This window comes from Syngnathus scovelli, chromosome 12, assembly GCF_024217435.2.
Source record: "Syngnathus scovelli strain Florida chromosome 12, RoL_Ssco_1.2, whole genome shotgun sequence".
Lineage (NCBI taxonomy): Eukaryota > Metazoa > Chordata > Actinopteri > Syngnathiformes > Syngnathidae > Syngnathus > Syngnathus scovelli.
The window spans coordinates 11,971,515-11,987,935 of NC_090858.1; the positions used below are offsets into that span (position 1 = coordinate 11,971,515).

A 16,421-nucleotide genomic window follows, 5' to 3' on the forward strand; every position below is an offset into this window, starting at 1 on the left:
TATTGCGAATTCCGAGTGTGTTGGGTAGATGGGCTATGATTTGTGAAGTTTTCACCTTCTATTTGAGTAGACTTCATGAGTTTCTGCATCAATGATGATGTAGTTAAGTTGCCTCGGGGTGTTAATAGTTTTGTTGTTTTCATTATACTTGGTGTTATTTTGGTTTTAGTTGAAGTTTTTAACAGTAAATACATTTAATTCATATTCAGGGCAAGTTGCTTAGTTTCTATTAGTGTCTAGGGGTTTAGTTTTGTTCAGCTTTTCATGTTCATGTTAAGGTTTTTGCCCCCATATTTGTCAAGACTTGTTAAGAAGAAAAGTAAGAAGTAAGCAAGCCACTTTTTTTTCCTTGCGCTTGCGTGACGATTCGGCAGTAAAAATAGATGAAGCAATTTGTGTAGAAATACTAAATGACAAATTATGAAAGCATGTCAAGTGCCTTGGAATTGTGAAATAAAATGAGTGAATTATATGGAATGACATTGAACAATGTGGAATTATGTAGAATGATATTAATCGATGATGAAATGACACGCGTCATGTGATATACCTTAAGAAGTGGAGATCAATGAGGTATGAGTAATTCTCAACATTTTACGACACAAGTAAGGTAAGAATTATTAACTGCATATCATTAGTTCATTTGATATCACGGCATTAACCTCAAAATAATCAAACAGATCAAATGCTAGAGTTAATTTTGAACTAATTGTTCTATTCGGCTGCATCAGATAAACACGCAACTTAATCCATGTGTTATACGAATTTCTTGCCTGTTAGTTTCATATGCTATATGAGCATGTTCGTTGTTTTATTAATCAACTCGCTATCAAATAGCAATTCGTACCATGCGAAAGGAAATTATTAGGCTAATGCATTGATTGAAAAAAAAATAATCAAATCGCAATTCGTATCATGCGAAAGGAAATTATTAAGCTATTGCATTGATTTTGAATACCACTTGTGGTATGCAAAAGACAAATATCGTACAAGTGAAGCATGAAGCTGATTGCCTGTGCTGTCAACTGTAGTGCCACAGCTATCCGCTAAAAGGCGCTAAACAATCGGCGAACGCAAAACAACGCCGAAATAAGGCGGAAAAGAAAACGCGTCGCTTGAGTGGAGGGAAGTTTGACGGCTCTTCGAGTGTAAATATCGACATTACATCGGTAACGTTGATACTTTTTTATTTGTCGAATGTGTGTGTTTACGGCACATCCCTCACCTTAGTACATACTGTGTATATATTGTGGTTTTTATATTTTTGTGTTTTTTTGACTTTTTAATCTTCTTTTAATTTTCCTTACCTTGTCTGGCACTTTAACGGACAGCGAAAGAATTTCATTGTACAAAGAAAAAGTGCTTTCCTTTTGTACACATGACAATAAACGCTTTGAATCTACAGATGTTAAAATTTCACACGGGTTTAATGTATTGCGTTTTCTATTCATCGAGAAACAAGTTAATTTAGACCGTCCGAAAGACGTCTAAGTGTGTAGACCAGGATGGGCAAACTACGGCCGCGGGCCACATCCGGCCCACGGGACCGTTTAATCCGACCCGCCAACCCTAAATAAATTGTATTATTAAGCTTTTTTTTTTTTTTTTCTCGGTCATTTTGCCTGCAATGACTGCGTTTCCCCAGTAGATGGGGAACCACTCGCCTGCGCATTTACTACCGGAAGCCGTGTCAGAAAGCTCGGTGCACACTCACAAGTGCGTGTACGTACTCAGTAGTACGGAAATGGCGCACTCGCGCTCTATTTGTCTCAGGGCCGAATTTAGAGCGTGGGCTGTGACGACAGCATTCTTGTAATTTGCGCGCCGAGCTTTCGGATACAGTTTTACGCTAAAGCCACCCACAAACCTTCCCCTGGAATCCTTCCATTAAAATGAGTCGCCCAAGGAAAAGCAAGGTGGACACTGAGTGCCGAGTGTTTAAAAAGAGTGGCCAATTTGGCTCGACGTACGCGACGTGACGTTCAGCCACATGAACATCAACCCGTCACAGATCTAGGTAAACGGACCAACACCTCGGATCTCTCCTAAGAATTGCCACAACAAATTTTACTCCAGACTATGACACACTAGCAAAAAAAGGGAGACGAACAACACTGTTCCCACTGAAAATGAAGGGGAGGCTTTCAAGTTTGTTGTAAAAAAATGCATTTTGAATATGAGCTGTACAAATATCAGGGATTGAAACTAGCGACCATTCTCATTTTCAAACAATGCAGGATGCTCAAGGACATTGATGCACCACCTGTTTGTGACTAATCTTAACCTGTAAAGTTTTTAAGGCTTACTTTAAGGAAGTGTTTCCCGTTTCCTCACCTCTGTTACCAGGTGTTTGTGAGTTAAAACTCTGCTCTGATTTTCAGATACCCCTCACCGTGTTGCCGTTTTGATTACTTTATTCGGATGTATGCTTTCACCGATTCTTCAAGATGATATGTTTGGTTAGAATGTTTGCCGTTTGATGTGATCTCATAAGATAAACATAGATCTTTCATTAATCTGCCCTGCAGGCACTGAAGTGATGGAGACTGTTATTCATAATAACAGTGTCGTATTTTATGAGAATCACTGATAGCAGTTTTTTAGGGATGTTTTTTTTTTTTTAATGCTGTTAATAAATGCATTTGTTTTCAAAAAACTTTTTGGGAATATCCATGCTTTACTACCTACTAAAGGCCAAAACCTTATATGCAATGACCTTTACAGGTCGTTTATATTACTTCACACAAACACTACATCCATTTGCTCCTGGTTCGGCCCCCCAGTCAAAATTTAGAACCCAATTCGGCCTGCAAGTCAAAAAGATTGCCCACCCCTGGTGTAGACGTTACAAGTTTATTACGTACATGTAGTTGTTTTCTAATGCTGCACTAACTTCACGAGAGGTTCAGTTGTACTAATATGAGGTAGTTCTTTTCAAACACTGTTGAGTCGAACGTCCTAGGTTTATTTTACAGGACCTTAACAAGCTTTGTAATATTTTTCCAATCTTTGAAACATTTTCCCCACGATAAACGTGCATCGACGTTCTTTTACAGATAATATGAAAATAACCGCATGCTATTGAAAAGAATGTCAGTAGAGTAATGCATCTTATGTAAACTTTTACAAGTGATGGCAAGACGATCTTATAGCAAAAATACATGCGACTTCACCACACGTCTCGAGTCAAAATTTGCAAATAAATGTTCCCACATGTCAACAAAGAGCCACTTTTATAGTGTATCAATGGGCAACATGTCTTTGGAATTCAGCTGAATTTTGCTGTGATATAATTTCACAGGGCTAGCCCAAAACACACAGCGGAGCAGGTTACCCTGTATAACAAATAGTAACTGGTACATTAGAAAAATGCGATTTGTACTTGGGCTTAAACAGCTCCCCTTTTTTTCCAGGAATGAGTGGACAGGAATCCAAAAGTGGCCCATGGAGGGGTGGCCATGGTGGTTGGAGAGGAAACAGTGGAGGATGGAGAGGAGAAGGAGAAGGCAATAAGGGATGGAGAGGTGGAAGAGGATGGAGAGGAGGCAGTGGATGGAGGGGTAAACCTTGGAGAGGGGATTTAGGTAGTGGACGAGGAGGACCAATGGGAGGGAAGACTGGCGGCGATAGCAGAGTGTCGGCAAGTCACAGCTCACACATAGGCACACATAGGGGTGAGTCTATTACATTTGGTTTGGAATGAAACAAAAACTGTTGTTGAGAAATAAATTCACTGAGAGAGGCAGAGCTACTACCATGTTTTTTTTTTGCCCCAGGTCCTGTCCTTACTACAAATTATTACTCAGCAAAAATATTTTTACTCTGTAAACAGATGTGCCTTTGTGGTTCCTCTACAGACCTAAAGCATCTTAACTCAGCAATTTGTCTAATAAAATGTGAAACAAAAACAACAATCACCTTACTATATTAAGAAAAACAAAACAAATAAAGTCATGTTTTATCTGATGAATATGTTTAGGTACAATTATTAAAAAAAAATATATATATAGTCCGAAGTGTCAGCGTCCAAATTTAACCTAACTAATAAAAGTCCATTTCCTTTTCAGTCCTTCATCAGGCCACTCTGGATGTGCTGTGCCGTTACAAAGGATGGTCACTGTACTTCACTGACGGTATTTAATGAAGATTAGGCGTCGCATTGACAGCTAAATTCACACGTGATCATCGGATTCGTCTTTGGCCAGGTTTCATCGAGAGCTCTCCCAGTGTGGAGAAGATCAAAGTGTTTGAGAAGTACTTTGCTTCCAAGATTGACCTCTACGACAAGGTGCGGTTGTGCCTCTTGGCCATTGCGGTGGACTGGAGTGGCAACTTGCTGTGTGTTACAGGAGGAGATCGAGCGTCAGGGCAACGTACTGATAGATTACGCAGACCTGAGCACAAATGACACAGTGCTTGCGGCGCTTCCTGCCCTGGCTGTTGAGTTGAAGGAGCAACCGGAGGTGATCCTCAACTGTTTGGGAGTGGCCGTTCACCAAGTATGTACACACTCACAAGTGCTTCTTAATACACTATGTGTCAAATACATCCTTGTTAGTTCACTGTTGTGTGAGACAAAAGTATGAATGGCAGCATGTCTGCAAAAGTAGAATATTGGACATAATTTGTTTAATGTTCATCTGATGTATTTTTTATTTTATTTTGTCTGACAAACTTGTTGACTGGCATGTGCAACGTGTAATGTGAATGAATCTAAGTTAGGCCACGTTTGTGTCAATTTGGTTCATTCAATTCAAACCATATAGTTTGTTGTTGAAAGGCATCCTTTTCTTGTCGTGAGCAATCAGGTGTTAACCGCGGACTTAGAAAAGCAGGCTGCCGAGCTGCCCGGGGACGAGCTACCTACGGCCACGCCAATTATCCACATCCCTCACATCACCGCAAGGTATGCGGCAGCGAAGCTCACATTTGTTTACAGGCGACAGCCACTGTGAATTTAAAAAGTCTACACACCCTGTTCAAAGGGACCACATTAACCACAATAAAATGAGACCAAGATAAGACCCTTGCTACCTGTAACGTGTCCAACACACATGGTTTACTCCCACCCCCCCCCCACACACACACACACACACACAAAAGATTTCTCATTTTGAAGGGATTTTTTTTACACCTGATCAAGGGTTGGTAGACTTTGGATATGTGACTTGCATTTCAGGCTGTATAACTATGAGCCGCTGACTCCGCTATGCAAGCTGCGCGCCAGCCTGTTCGGCTGCCTGGTGTGTGTGAGGGGCACGGTGGTTCGGGTGAGCACCATCAGGCCTCAGTGCAGCAGGCTGGCCTTTCAGTGCCTGACGTGCTTCAGCACACTATCGCTACCGCTGCAGCGCGGGAAGTATGCGACACCCACCAAGGTATGGAGGATGCATACGTTGAGTTCAATGAAAATGTAGCGGTTTCACACGTGCGTGCTCTCGCAGTGCATCCGTTCAGATTGCCGCAGTCGTGCATTCAGTGCCAGACGGAATTCCCCTCTTACACACACCGTCGACTGGCAAATCATCAAGTAAGCATCACGCTGCACACTATTTGCTCTTGCCGCTTTACTGTTTTAAACAAGAATGACTCACCTTGTTACACAACATGTTTCAAACCAAAATTAGCACCAACATTAAATGTCACATCAATGTCACAATGCTACCACTAGATGTCACACTTGACTGTTACCTCAGCAGTGACGCACCTGCAGTAGACTGACTGGCATAATTCATTGTGGTCCAGAATGTTGGCACAATGCTAAAGATAGGGTTATATCTTTGCTTCTATGTGTTGGTAGGGTGCAGGAGTTGGTGTGCGGCGAGAGGAGGGAGGCCGGACGCATCCCACGCACCGTAGAGTGCCACCTGACCGCCGACCTCTGTGACAGTTGCGTCCCCGGCGACACAGTGACAGTGACGGGGATCGTTAGAGTCTCAACGGATGGTGCGCTCGGACGCACACACACATATACACTGTCACACTCATGTTTTATTGAGTGGAGTAGGAAGAAAAGCCCATTCATGTTACATCTGTGATCCAGGCAACTCCCGGAGGAATAAGGACAAGTGCATGTTCCTCCTCTACATTGAGGCCACGTCAGTGAGCAACACAAAAGGTGTCGTCCAAGTTTCACTTTCCAGTCAGGCGTCATCATGTAGCGCAGCTCAGGAATGATGAATGCAGGTAAGCAGTCGAAGCCTGGAGGCGCGGGGTCGTCCGGCAGCTCGCCCGAAGATCGTACTGGAGGTGAGGAGTTTAGCCTGAAGGAGCTCTACGCCATCCAGGAGATCCAGTCGCAGCCTGACCTGCTCAGACTCATAGTTCAGTAAGTGGGCCCACCTTAAAAGCAAAAGAGAAAAAAAGGGGCAAACAAGCATGCGCATCTAAGGACAAGATAGAGCAGTGGTTCTTCACCTTGTTGGAGGTACCGAACCCCACCAGTTTCATATGTGAATTCACAAAATATATATTTTTAATTCAAGACATGAATGTTTTTTTACTGGTGCACAAAATGAGCTGTGCATGAACATCACCTTGTTCAAAGAACAAGACCAACACAATGCATGAACTCACAACAAATTAAATACTGGCAAATCAGAATTTACACGATAAATCAGGTTTGTTCGGACCTCCTCAGCGGAGGCTCTGTCGAACTCCTGAGACTGACTCACCGAACCCCTAGGGTTCGATCGGACCCAGGTTAAGAACCACTGAGTCTTTAGTTGACACTGAATAAAACGAGTCAAATCAAATACACAACAAATACACCGCATCCGTTGGAAACATGTTTCTTAACTTGTCATTTTTTATCTATGCAACGTCTTCCTGCTAGTTTCAGATGTTTTTTCTCAATGTGTACCTCCCCAACCCTAACTCTGTTACTCCCCACCCCCCGCAGCTCTCTGTGTCCAGCCATTTACGGCCACCTGGTGAGCACCATCATCCACTCTGCATCTTTTCTAGTTGGCCTGTTACGCTGATGCTTTGCCACGCGTGTTTTTAGCTGGTGAAAGCGGCGCTTGTGTTGGTGTTGTTCGGAGGCCGGCAGAAGCACGTGGGCAAGAACCGCGTCCCAGTCAGAGGAGACCCCCACGTCTTGATGGTGGGAGATCCTGGACTGGGCAAAAGCCAGATGTTGCAGGTCGATTCAACACCTGAGATGCTGACTCCTTTCTGCTTTTTCGCTAAAACTGTAACTCAATAAAGGTATCTTCATTTGCAGGCAGTGTGCAATGTGGCTCCTCGGGGGATCTACGTTTGTGGCAACACCACAAGCACTGCAGGTAAACTGTCACTTCAATTTTAGGTGTGGCACTCACATGGAATCTGTGAATTGTTATTGATTCGCACCACTTTGCCTCACCCACACTGCCTGTGAAAGCCAGCATTTCCCACCTCAGTCTCCATGTTGCTACTCTGGATAAATGAATGTTCACATTCTATTGCTGCATTCACATCAAATATGTTGCTGCCGTTTCCCACGACGCAATTCAATCACAGTCATGTTGTTCAATTACACTTGTCATTGTGTGTGCATTTCTTCAGGACTAACGGTGAGTTTGTGCAGAGATCAACCAAGTGGAGACTACGCTCTGGAGGCCGGGGCCTTGGTGCTGGCTGACCAAGGTTGGAAAGCAACTCTAAACGTATCTTCAAATGTTTTACACTCTTTGGCCACTTCATTAGATACCCCTTGGTACAATTTAATAAGGACCAAAAAAAGAGCTAATAGTGTTCAAGATAGTGTCAATCCAAAGTGAGTGTCGCCTTCAAATTATGTAAGTGCAGTATGAGGCAATCTTCTTCATTGCAAATGTTGAAAGGGGTCAGTTTTTTTTCCCCACAAATTAAAAACAATTCCCATGAGTCTCATGCTGTTCGGCCTTGCGTTACCATGCCAACCATCAGTGGAGCGAGGCCTTTGCGACCGGGCGTGCGGCTGCATGTTCTCAACTCAGCCAAATTTTGAAGAGAAAGGAACACAACAAAAACATTGCACTGACAGCGCATGACTCACATTGAATGTTTTTTGGACTTTTTTTACGTGGCGTTCGCTATTCACTCAGTGATCAACATGCCTATCTTCTGGCACCGAGTTCAAATCCAAAGCGAAGCAACACCGCCATCTTCCGGGATCTCTCTCTTTTACAATAAGCGGTTCATCTCAGCACACGTGTCTTCTGCTCAGGATTGTGCTGCATTGATGAGTTTGACAAGCTGGGCCGCCAGCAGCAGGCCCTTTTGGAAGCCATGGAGCAGCAGTCCGTGAGTCTGGCAAAGGCGGGCATCGTTTCCTCTCTGCCCGCCCGAACCTCTGTTGTCGCGGCCGCCAACCCCGTCGGAGGCCATTACAACCGAGGCAAGACCGTCTCAGAGAATTTGAAGTGAGGCATCGCTCGGTGGCTAAACGCGTCTTCATCAATTGCCATCATTCTTACGCTGCATGGGGCCTCCTTTTCAGGTTGGGCTCACCGCTGCTATCCCGCTTCGATGTGGTCTTCCTCCTCCTGGACATCCCAGACGAGTCTCGCGACCGTCGTCTGTCGGAGCACATCATGGCCACCCGGGCCGGCGGAGGGAAAATCATCAGCGCCGTCATTGCTAGGAGCTGCGAGAGAGATGCCGAGACATCTGTCTTGTTGGAGCCCACGGACATGCCACTGTCTGAGCGTTTGCAGGTGAAGTAGTGTATAGTATTAAAAATGTATGAAATGCTCTAAAAAGTCAGCAAGCATATAAAATAATCAACAGTTCCTCAGTTTGCTTTTCCTTGGCTTCTGATTGGCTCCTGGTAACATCAGGCTGTTTTAAATCGAACACTTTTAGTATTTTTTCAAGCACTATGATGACGTCTGCTTGTCAATGACATGCTTTTAAAGATCCCAGTAGGTGAAGCGGTCGACCCCATTCCAGCGTCCTTGTTAAGGAAGTACATCAGCTACGCTCGCCACTACGTTCATCCCACGCTCTCATCGGAAGCCGCGCAGACACTTCAGGACTTCTACCTGTCGCTGAGGTTCCAGTCACAAGCTGCCGACACCACCCCCATCACCACCCGTCAGCTCGAGTCTCTCATCAGACTCACCGAGGTAGCTGCCAACATGTCGCCCTGGACGTCAAATATTGTGCAAATTGATGAGTGCAATGTGGCTGGTCCGATGCAGGCGAGAGCCAGACTGGACCTCAGTGAGACAGCCACCAAGAGCCATGCTGAAGATGTGGTGGAAATTATGAAACACAGGTAGAGCACAGCTTTGCAGACATTTAGGAGCCACAAATTTCACGTTAGAAAAGCTCACAACTAAACCAAAAAATAAATATAGTCAACTGATCTTGTCTCAATTTACTCACCAGTTGTGGGCCTTTTTAATTAAACATAATTTTTAGTTGTGTTTTACATCTAGCAACAGGTTCATTGTACCTTCTGCCATCTAGTGGAAGAGTATCAAATTGTTGTGCTCATCACTAACGTCCCTGGCATGCAGCAGGTGGATGAATGCAAATGGAGTCACATTTGATGCAGAATACAAATCGTTTTCGGATTACGTGAAATTGGACACAAATCAAGCCCCTGGGTTTGCACGTGCATTTTCAAACCACCAAACGGTTATCTCACAAGCAAAACGTTGGCGCATTTCCTTGTTGCCTTGACTCACCCTTGTTGTGTGTTTGATTTGTCTGTGTAGTCTGGTTGACACGTACTCTGATGGCCTGGGCAATCTGGACTTTGAGCGCTCGCAGCTGGGCGCGGGCATGAGTCAACGTAGCGCCGCAAAGAGACTCATCAGTGCCCTCCACGCGCACGCCCAGCGGACCAATCAGAAAGAATTTGACCTGCAGACCATCCGATCTTTGGCAAAGAGGCTGAACATCCAGGTACACTCTATGTGGGCGGGAATTTATTTGACAAAAGCGACTCTTACCTTGCTTAAGTTTGATGTTGAGTTTACAATTTCATTTCAAAACAATCAACAGGAATCAACAGCATAGCAAACCATCAAAACAAACAGATTGCCAAAAAACAAATAATGTATCTAGTCCAATTTTCCCAAATAATAATCAGATAAAAAATAATAGTCGCTCTCCAAAACCTGCGTTGCTGCAATACAACAAACAAGGAACACTGCATTTGTCATCAGGATTTTACCAATCAAACAGAAATGCAGGTATACAGCAAATTTAAGAGTGGTTCCTGCTTCTTGATATCTTCAAATTTACTTAATTTTTTTACATTACTTTATTTTTTATGCCTCAATATGCTTTCTCACTGCTGCTGCACTCATTCGCAGTCATCGATATACCGTGTATAATTTTTGGGCAGGTAATGGACTTTGAGGGTCTGGTGAGTTCACTGAATGAACAAGGCTACCTGTTGAAGAAGGGAGCCAAGCTCTACCAACTTCAGACTGTCTGACAAGCCAAACAGACTTGACCATCAGTCACCGAAGGACTAAAATTACCATTCGACACCAAAACAAATAACAGACTAGGCAAGGAGTGTGAAAGGTATCTCTCTTCTTTAATCACACCCACTATATCTGTTCTGCCAACATTAATTTACATTTTATTTATTATTTTCAGTATTTTATAATGAAATCCCATTGTTTTGAAAATAGCATGTGGTCTCAAGCACAAAATTTGCCCACCCATGTGATAGTACAGGCTACAGCTACCAGAGAATTCACGTAGAGGTATCTGTAATTTCATTTGAATTAGTTGTTCTCGTTAAAAGACACAGTTTTCTAGTTTTCTGGGGGGGGTATTTTCTTGACTCGCACTTTGTTATAGAGTTATTTATTAAATAAACAACTTTTCGCAACTGGGCAATTTGTTCTTGTTTTAACAAATACATTTTTGTATATTCTATATTATTTAACTACATAGAATATATGTACTTTCAAATAATAATGTAGGTCTGCGTTAGGTAAGCACTGCTTCTTGCATGCGCTATCTTGTGAAGCGCCCCGCACCCTCAACAATTTTACGACATTGCCTGCCTCTCCGCCGCATCACTTTACGGCAACATGGCAACCCACTTGCCCCAGTTAGTCCTCGGTAGGCTATAAGCTGGACAATTTGGCTATGGCTGAGCGGACGCATCGCTCACCGACTCAGCGCAGGTGAAGATGATGATTTTGTGTTTTCGGAGTACTCCGGCGCCTCTGTGCCGCAAGGCCGTCGAGTCTTTGCTGTTGGCACGGCGCGGGGCTGCGTGTGGACTGGAGCTGGCGACATGGCGTCTCCAGCGCGCAACACCTGTCAGGGCGGCGGGGGGAGGCTCCTGGAGCTTTGGCCTCAGAGGTGCTGACTGCCGCGCTCCTTGTCGCCTCGTCCCGCTTCCGTCAACGTGGTGGAGGACGTGTGGGACTCTACTCGTGCTACGCGGAGGTCACCGCTGCTCGGCCGTTAACTCCTGGGCTCTCCTGTCAACCGGAGGCCGAGGGCTTAGTGGGAAGAACAATCAGCAAGGCGACACGAAGGGGAAGGCCGCCCCGGTGCCCGGACAGGGGCTCTTTAAGTTTAAAGAACTGGTAAGTAAAAGTGTGGAATTGTGTTAAACAGACTTCTTCAACTTTAGGGCTTCATTTTCTCAGAATCTACCATAGTGAAAACACAACAGCCATCATGCATACTCCTAAATAAGTTGCATGTTTTCAAAGAAAGAAAGTAGTGATGTTGTGTTTACAAATGTTGACGCTAATGTCAATAAATAACGAGGAATACAACTTGGACTACCATGTCTTATTGAGAAAAGACACCTTTACTACAAAATGCATATTTTTCCATTCGTACGGGGGTGGAAAGCGGCACAAATGGAGGTATGCCGTCACTTAAAAAATACTATGTTTATTGCAAGCTTTTACAGGCCCAAGCTTGAGAACCACTGATCTATTAAATAGTATATGATGTCAATTGATCATGTTTCAATGCCACGGTACAGTATGAGAACCCATGGACCATCCCCAACCTGCTGTGTGTGTGTCGGATAGTCCTGGCTCCTTTCCTGGGTCATTTGATCATTCAACAACACTTCCACCTCAGCCTGGCACTCTTCACCCTTGCTGGCGCCACTGACCTGGTAACATGCACGACACGAAAACTAAACTGTCATGATGTAACACGAGCCTGCTGCTCGCCAAACAGAAGTCCATTTGATTCTGACAGCAGACTGTAAATTACTCATTACTATTCAACATGTGTCTTGAAAATGCATGCTTGTGTGCATGTCTGTCCCTCTCAGCTGGACGGTTACATTGCCAGGACATGGCCCACGCAGAAGTCGGCGCTGGGAAGCGCCTTGGACCCACTGGCAGATAAAATCCTTATCAGCATTTTATACATCTGCCTCACATATGCAGACATCATACCTGGTATTATTCCACCTCTACCTCGAGAGATTGTGGGAAATGATCTGGATTGTATTGACGCAACTAAACACGTGTCTGTTGCCCCTCTTGCAGCACCACTGACGGCGCTGGTGGTTTTCAGGGACATTGGTTTGATCGCCGCTGTCTTCTGGGTCAGATACAAGACCGTGCCGCCACCGGTGAGATTTTATCCGAATGTGCGTGTGTGTGCGTTGCGACATAATTAAGTCTTGTGTGTATGTTGTTTTCTTGACGTTTCCAGGTGACTCTCAGTAAATTTTTTAATCCCTGCTACACCACAGCTCAGCTCAAGCCTACATTCTTCAGCAAGGTGAGCTACTCGCTGTGTAAATTGCATCACATTATTATTTGTAAATTTTTACGTGTTACAAAACGAGGTAGATTGTTTTTGTGTCTCGGCCCTCTACAGGTGAACACGGCCATCCAGCTGGTTCTGGTTGCGGCATCCCTGGCGGCTCCGGTCTTCCAGTACACAGACAGCATCCTGCTGCAGGGCCTGTGGTAAGATGCCAACACCACCCACTGGTCTCACCACTGCTTTAAAGGAATGTCGACCGTGCATTCTGTAGTCAGACCTAATTCATATGGTCAGCGTCACATACGAAGCGTCATATTGTCACTGGGAGAAATTTCCAAGCATATTTTCTTCTTCTTCTTCAAAAAAAAAAAAATTGCACGGCAACCTCAACTGTAAATTCTTTGACTTAACGTTTGATAAACTTAAATTGATGCCTTGTGTGTTTAGATGAATTGAGGTCATGTTTTCATCTGTCCCACCTGTTGCAGGTTCGTCACCGCCATGACCACCGCGGCGTCGGGCTACAGTTACTGGCACTACGGCCGTAAGACCGTCCGAGTGCTAAACACTAGGTCGCCATGACGACGAAATTCACTCGCAAACGAGCTTTGGATAAACAGGAGTCGGTGGAGGTCGGGGGAGGCACGAGCCAGACACGCGAGCGCAGGATGACGGCCAAGAGTAGTGAGAACAAACAAGCGACTGCTAAGGCGTCACCATGGCGTTGACTCGCTGCAGATGGTGGTACTGCAGCTCATCCACTGGACCTATTGTATGTATGAAGAGAGAGTTTCTTATATTTTTACACAGTCATCACAGTCACACCATGTATAAATGTCTGCTTTATCAGTAAAAAGAGAAAATCTGTTCAATGTCAATGTGTCTTTAGTGCAATTTATACCTGATGGTTACGGCTCAACGAATGACACAACTAAACAAAAAATAGTTGCCATCGCAAAAATATACACAATTAGGTGTAATGTAAATATGCTCCATTGTTCTCTCATATTTTCAATTTAGCCCCAATACTTAGTTTGTTTCAAATCTGCCCTTTTTCCTTATTAATGATAATGTGTCATATTTATGATCGAAGGCTTAGTTTCAGCATCACCGGGAATTTTTCCTTTGACATTGTGTGTTATATTTGTTGAGAGCAATGGATGTGCGGGGATGCTTTAAGAAAGACTTAGCATGGAGTCAGTTGACCTCTTTTCCGCCGCGCAAATCTCCTTCAAGTCTCAGCCAAGCTCAAACGCACTGGAGCTAAGAAAAAAAAAAGTGGGAAATGTTTCATTTTAGATCTGCTATCAAAATTGAAATCATTTTTGTCTGACTAATGTCTTGCGTTTGCCCTGGGGCCTTCTCAATATGTAGCACACGCCCCCACAAACTCCAAATTTGAACTTTTCACACACAGGCGGTGCTTGATTCAAAGTGCTTTCCAGCTCATCTCTGAGGACTGCTTAAAGAAGCGCTTATGCTTGACCCACCTGGTGCACTTCCAAAGAACCTGTAGCAATGATGCCCTTGTTGCTTCTGTTTGACATCTTCCATTTCAAAGGCTCCTTGAACGCATCACCTCTGAGCCCAACAAACTCCACTTTTACTCCTAAAAACCCCCAAAGTGTTTCAGATTCTTTGCAGTTGCTGCAAGGGTCCTATACACATACACATACACACACCACACGCACACACACACTCGTTGGTCTTTTATGGGCTTGAAATAGATCTCCACCGCCTACTCTGCCTTATGTAAGATCCCAGCACAGAAATTTGCTGGTGCAGATGGGCTTTGTGCGTGTGCATGCGTGTGCACGCTCGCGTGTGTGCGTGCGTGCAGGCAGGGGAGTTTCTTGGGCCTTGTGTGTCTGTTTTTTTTCTTGTAACATGGCACATTTACAAAACAGCTCTAGTTATTTTTTTTTTCCTATGACTATCTGATCACAAGGGTGGCTCGGTGGTGCACTGGTTAGCACGCCCGCCTCACAGTTTGGAGAGTGTAGCTTCGATTCCACCTTCGGCCCTCCCTGTGTGGAGTTTGCATGTTCTCCCCGTGCCCGCGTGAGTTTTCTCCGGGCACTCCGGTCTCCTCCCACATCCCAAAAACATGCTTGGTAGGCTAATTAACCACTCCAAATTGTCCCTAGTTGTGAGTGCGGATGGTTGTTTGTCCCTGTGTTCCCTGCGATTGGCTGGCAACCAGTTCAGGGTGTGCCCCACCTACTGCCCGATGACTGCTGGGATAGGCTCCAGCACGCCCGCGACCCCGTGGGGACAAGCGGTATTGAAGATGAATGGATGGGTATCTGGTCGCATGGACTGTTGACGTGGGCAGATGTTAAAAACTGAACGCTTGGCATAAATGAATTCAAAACAAAATCGATGATTGGTTAGCTGGCAAACCTTTTACACTCAGTACCACCATTGTGACCAACGTTAAAATACATGAGGGGGGGGCATACGTTTATCTAAAAGCGAGACAAAGGTTTCATTCCTAAGAAGTATACACATGTCATTTTATTGTAAGGCGCAGTATAACATGGGTTGGTTTGGGGTTTATGACCTAAAAGTGGAGAAAAAGGGAAAATGTCAGCCCTCGTGTGACAACCGTGCTGCCGCTGTTACACTTCTAACGGATGCCATATTGATCCAGATCTTTCGAAGCCACTTTGCACAGAAGGAGCCTCAAGTGCTTCATTTATGCAGACGACAATTCATCATCCTGTCTCTTTTCAGACAGACGACATTTCGTTTTATTGGGCATAAACAAGACCACCGTCCCTCCTCCCCTCCCTTGTTTGCTTCCCCGCTTGCTCCATCAGCTTGTTGTCATATTTTTGTTGGACGCCGTGTGGTTGCCGGCTTGCTTGTTATCATTTTTCAGCAGATGCGTTGTCATTTTCTGTTTCTCCTTGCCGCCCGCGTCGCATTTTGCCATCCTAAATCTCCACGGCCTCGCCCACTGACTTCTCGTAATAATCACTCGTGCCGGCAAACAAAGAAATATGTTGCCAACTGAATTTTGTATTTGCATCCTTTTGCTTTCTCTGTATTGACGTGTGTTTGAATTATTGCATATTGACTTTAATACTTCACAAGAGTAAGCTCTCAAATATGCTCTTCCCTGTTAAAACGGACTGAAGTGCCATGAATCTGTTCCAGCACACCCGGAAAAAAAAAAAAACCTAAAAATGTTTACAGACAAAAATCTCTTTGCACGAATGTGCCTGAACACATTCATATTGTTATGTTTTATTATTTGAAATATTTGCAGCTGAATCTACAGGTTCCAAACTATGAGTAAGCAGAGGACCACTATATATGTATACATTTCCACGTACAGTATGTTCTAAAATGTTGTCATGCATTCCACGTCATTTCACATCATTTTAAACCATCTTATGCTTCTATATATATTTTCATTCAGCCTTTCAGGTGTCACAAGCAATTTCTCCAGAAATTGCGTTGTGTCTTTCAAAATATACAGTTCCATTTTGTTCTTACTTTCTATTTTGCTTATTTTTTTCCTTTTTTGGGGGGGGGGGGGATTGTACATGTACTGTAAAAGGTACATGTCAGGAAATAGCTATTCCTGCACTCACTCACCTTGTCCATGCATTTGCACCTGTTGAACAAAAAGTCAACCATTTCCTCCTGCTGGCCTCATTTGACCAAAGTGTCCCGATTTTTTTTTTTTTTTCCTCTGCCTCTTCACTTTTGCATTCCGCCTC

General features: G+C 44.2%; 2 protein-coding genes across 3 annotated transcripts; both read left to right on the forward strand.

Annotated features, from left to right (window-relative positions):
- The first annotated feature begins 1,026 nt into the window (after positions 1-1,026).
- On the forward strand, positions 1,027-10,830 carry mcm8 (minichromosome maintenance 8 homologous recombination repair factor). 2 transcript variants are annotated; one of them, XM_049735140.1, is made up of 21 exons: positions 1,027-1,169; positions 3,414-3,674; positions 4,068-4,133; positions 4,206-4,288; positions 4,350-4,499; positions 4,809-4,906; positions 5,180-5,378; positions 5,445-5,530; positions 5,801-5,946; positions 6,044-6,118; positions 6,187-6,328; positions 6,902-6,932; positions 7,007-7,144; positions 7,226-7,286; positions 7,549-7,629; positions 8,192-8,387; positions 8,465-8,681; positions 8,883-9,092; positions 9,168-9,244; positions 9,690-9,879; positions 10,325-10,830. In XM_049735140.1, exons 2-21 carry the CDS (start codon positions 3,416-3,418, stop codon positions 10,415-10,417), a joined length of 2,598 nt encoding a protein of 865 aa, XP_049591097.1. In that variant the 5' UTR covers positions 1,027-1,169; positions 3,414-3,415; the 3' UTR covers positions 10,418-10,830. The 2 variants fall into 2 exon arrangements, with proteins under 2 accessions (XP_049591097.1, XP_049591098.1); XM_049735141.2 differs by lacking the exon at positions 1,027-1,169 and adding an exon at positions 1,548-2,017.
- A 167-nt stretch (positions 10,831-10,997) lies between these two features.
- Positions 10,998-13,568, forward strand: crls1 (cardiolipin synthase 1). Its single transcript, XM_049735198.1, has 7 exons — positions 10,998-11,534; positions 11,945-12,082; positions 12,245-12,374; positions 12,465-12,550; positions 12,634-12,702; positions 12,802-12,893; positions 13,179-13,568. Exons 1-7 carry the CDS (start codon positions 11,130-11,132, stop codon positions 13,270-13,272), a joined length of 1,014 nt encoding a protein of 337 aa, XP_049591155.1. The 5' UTR covers positions 10,998-11,129; the 3' UTR covers positions 13,273-13,568.
- Positions 13,569-16,421: the final 2,853 nt, after the last annotated feature.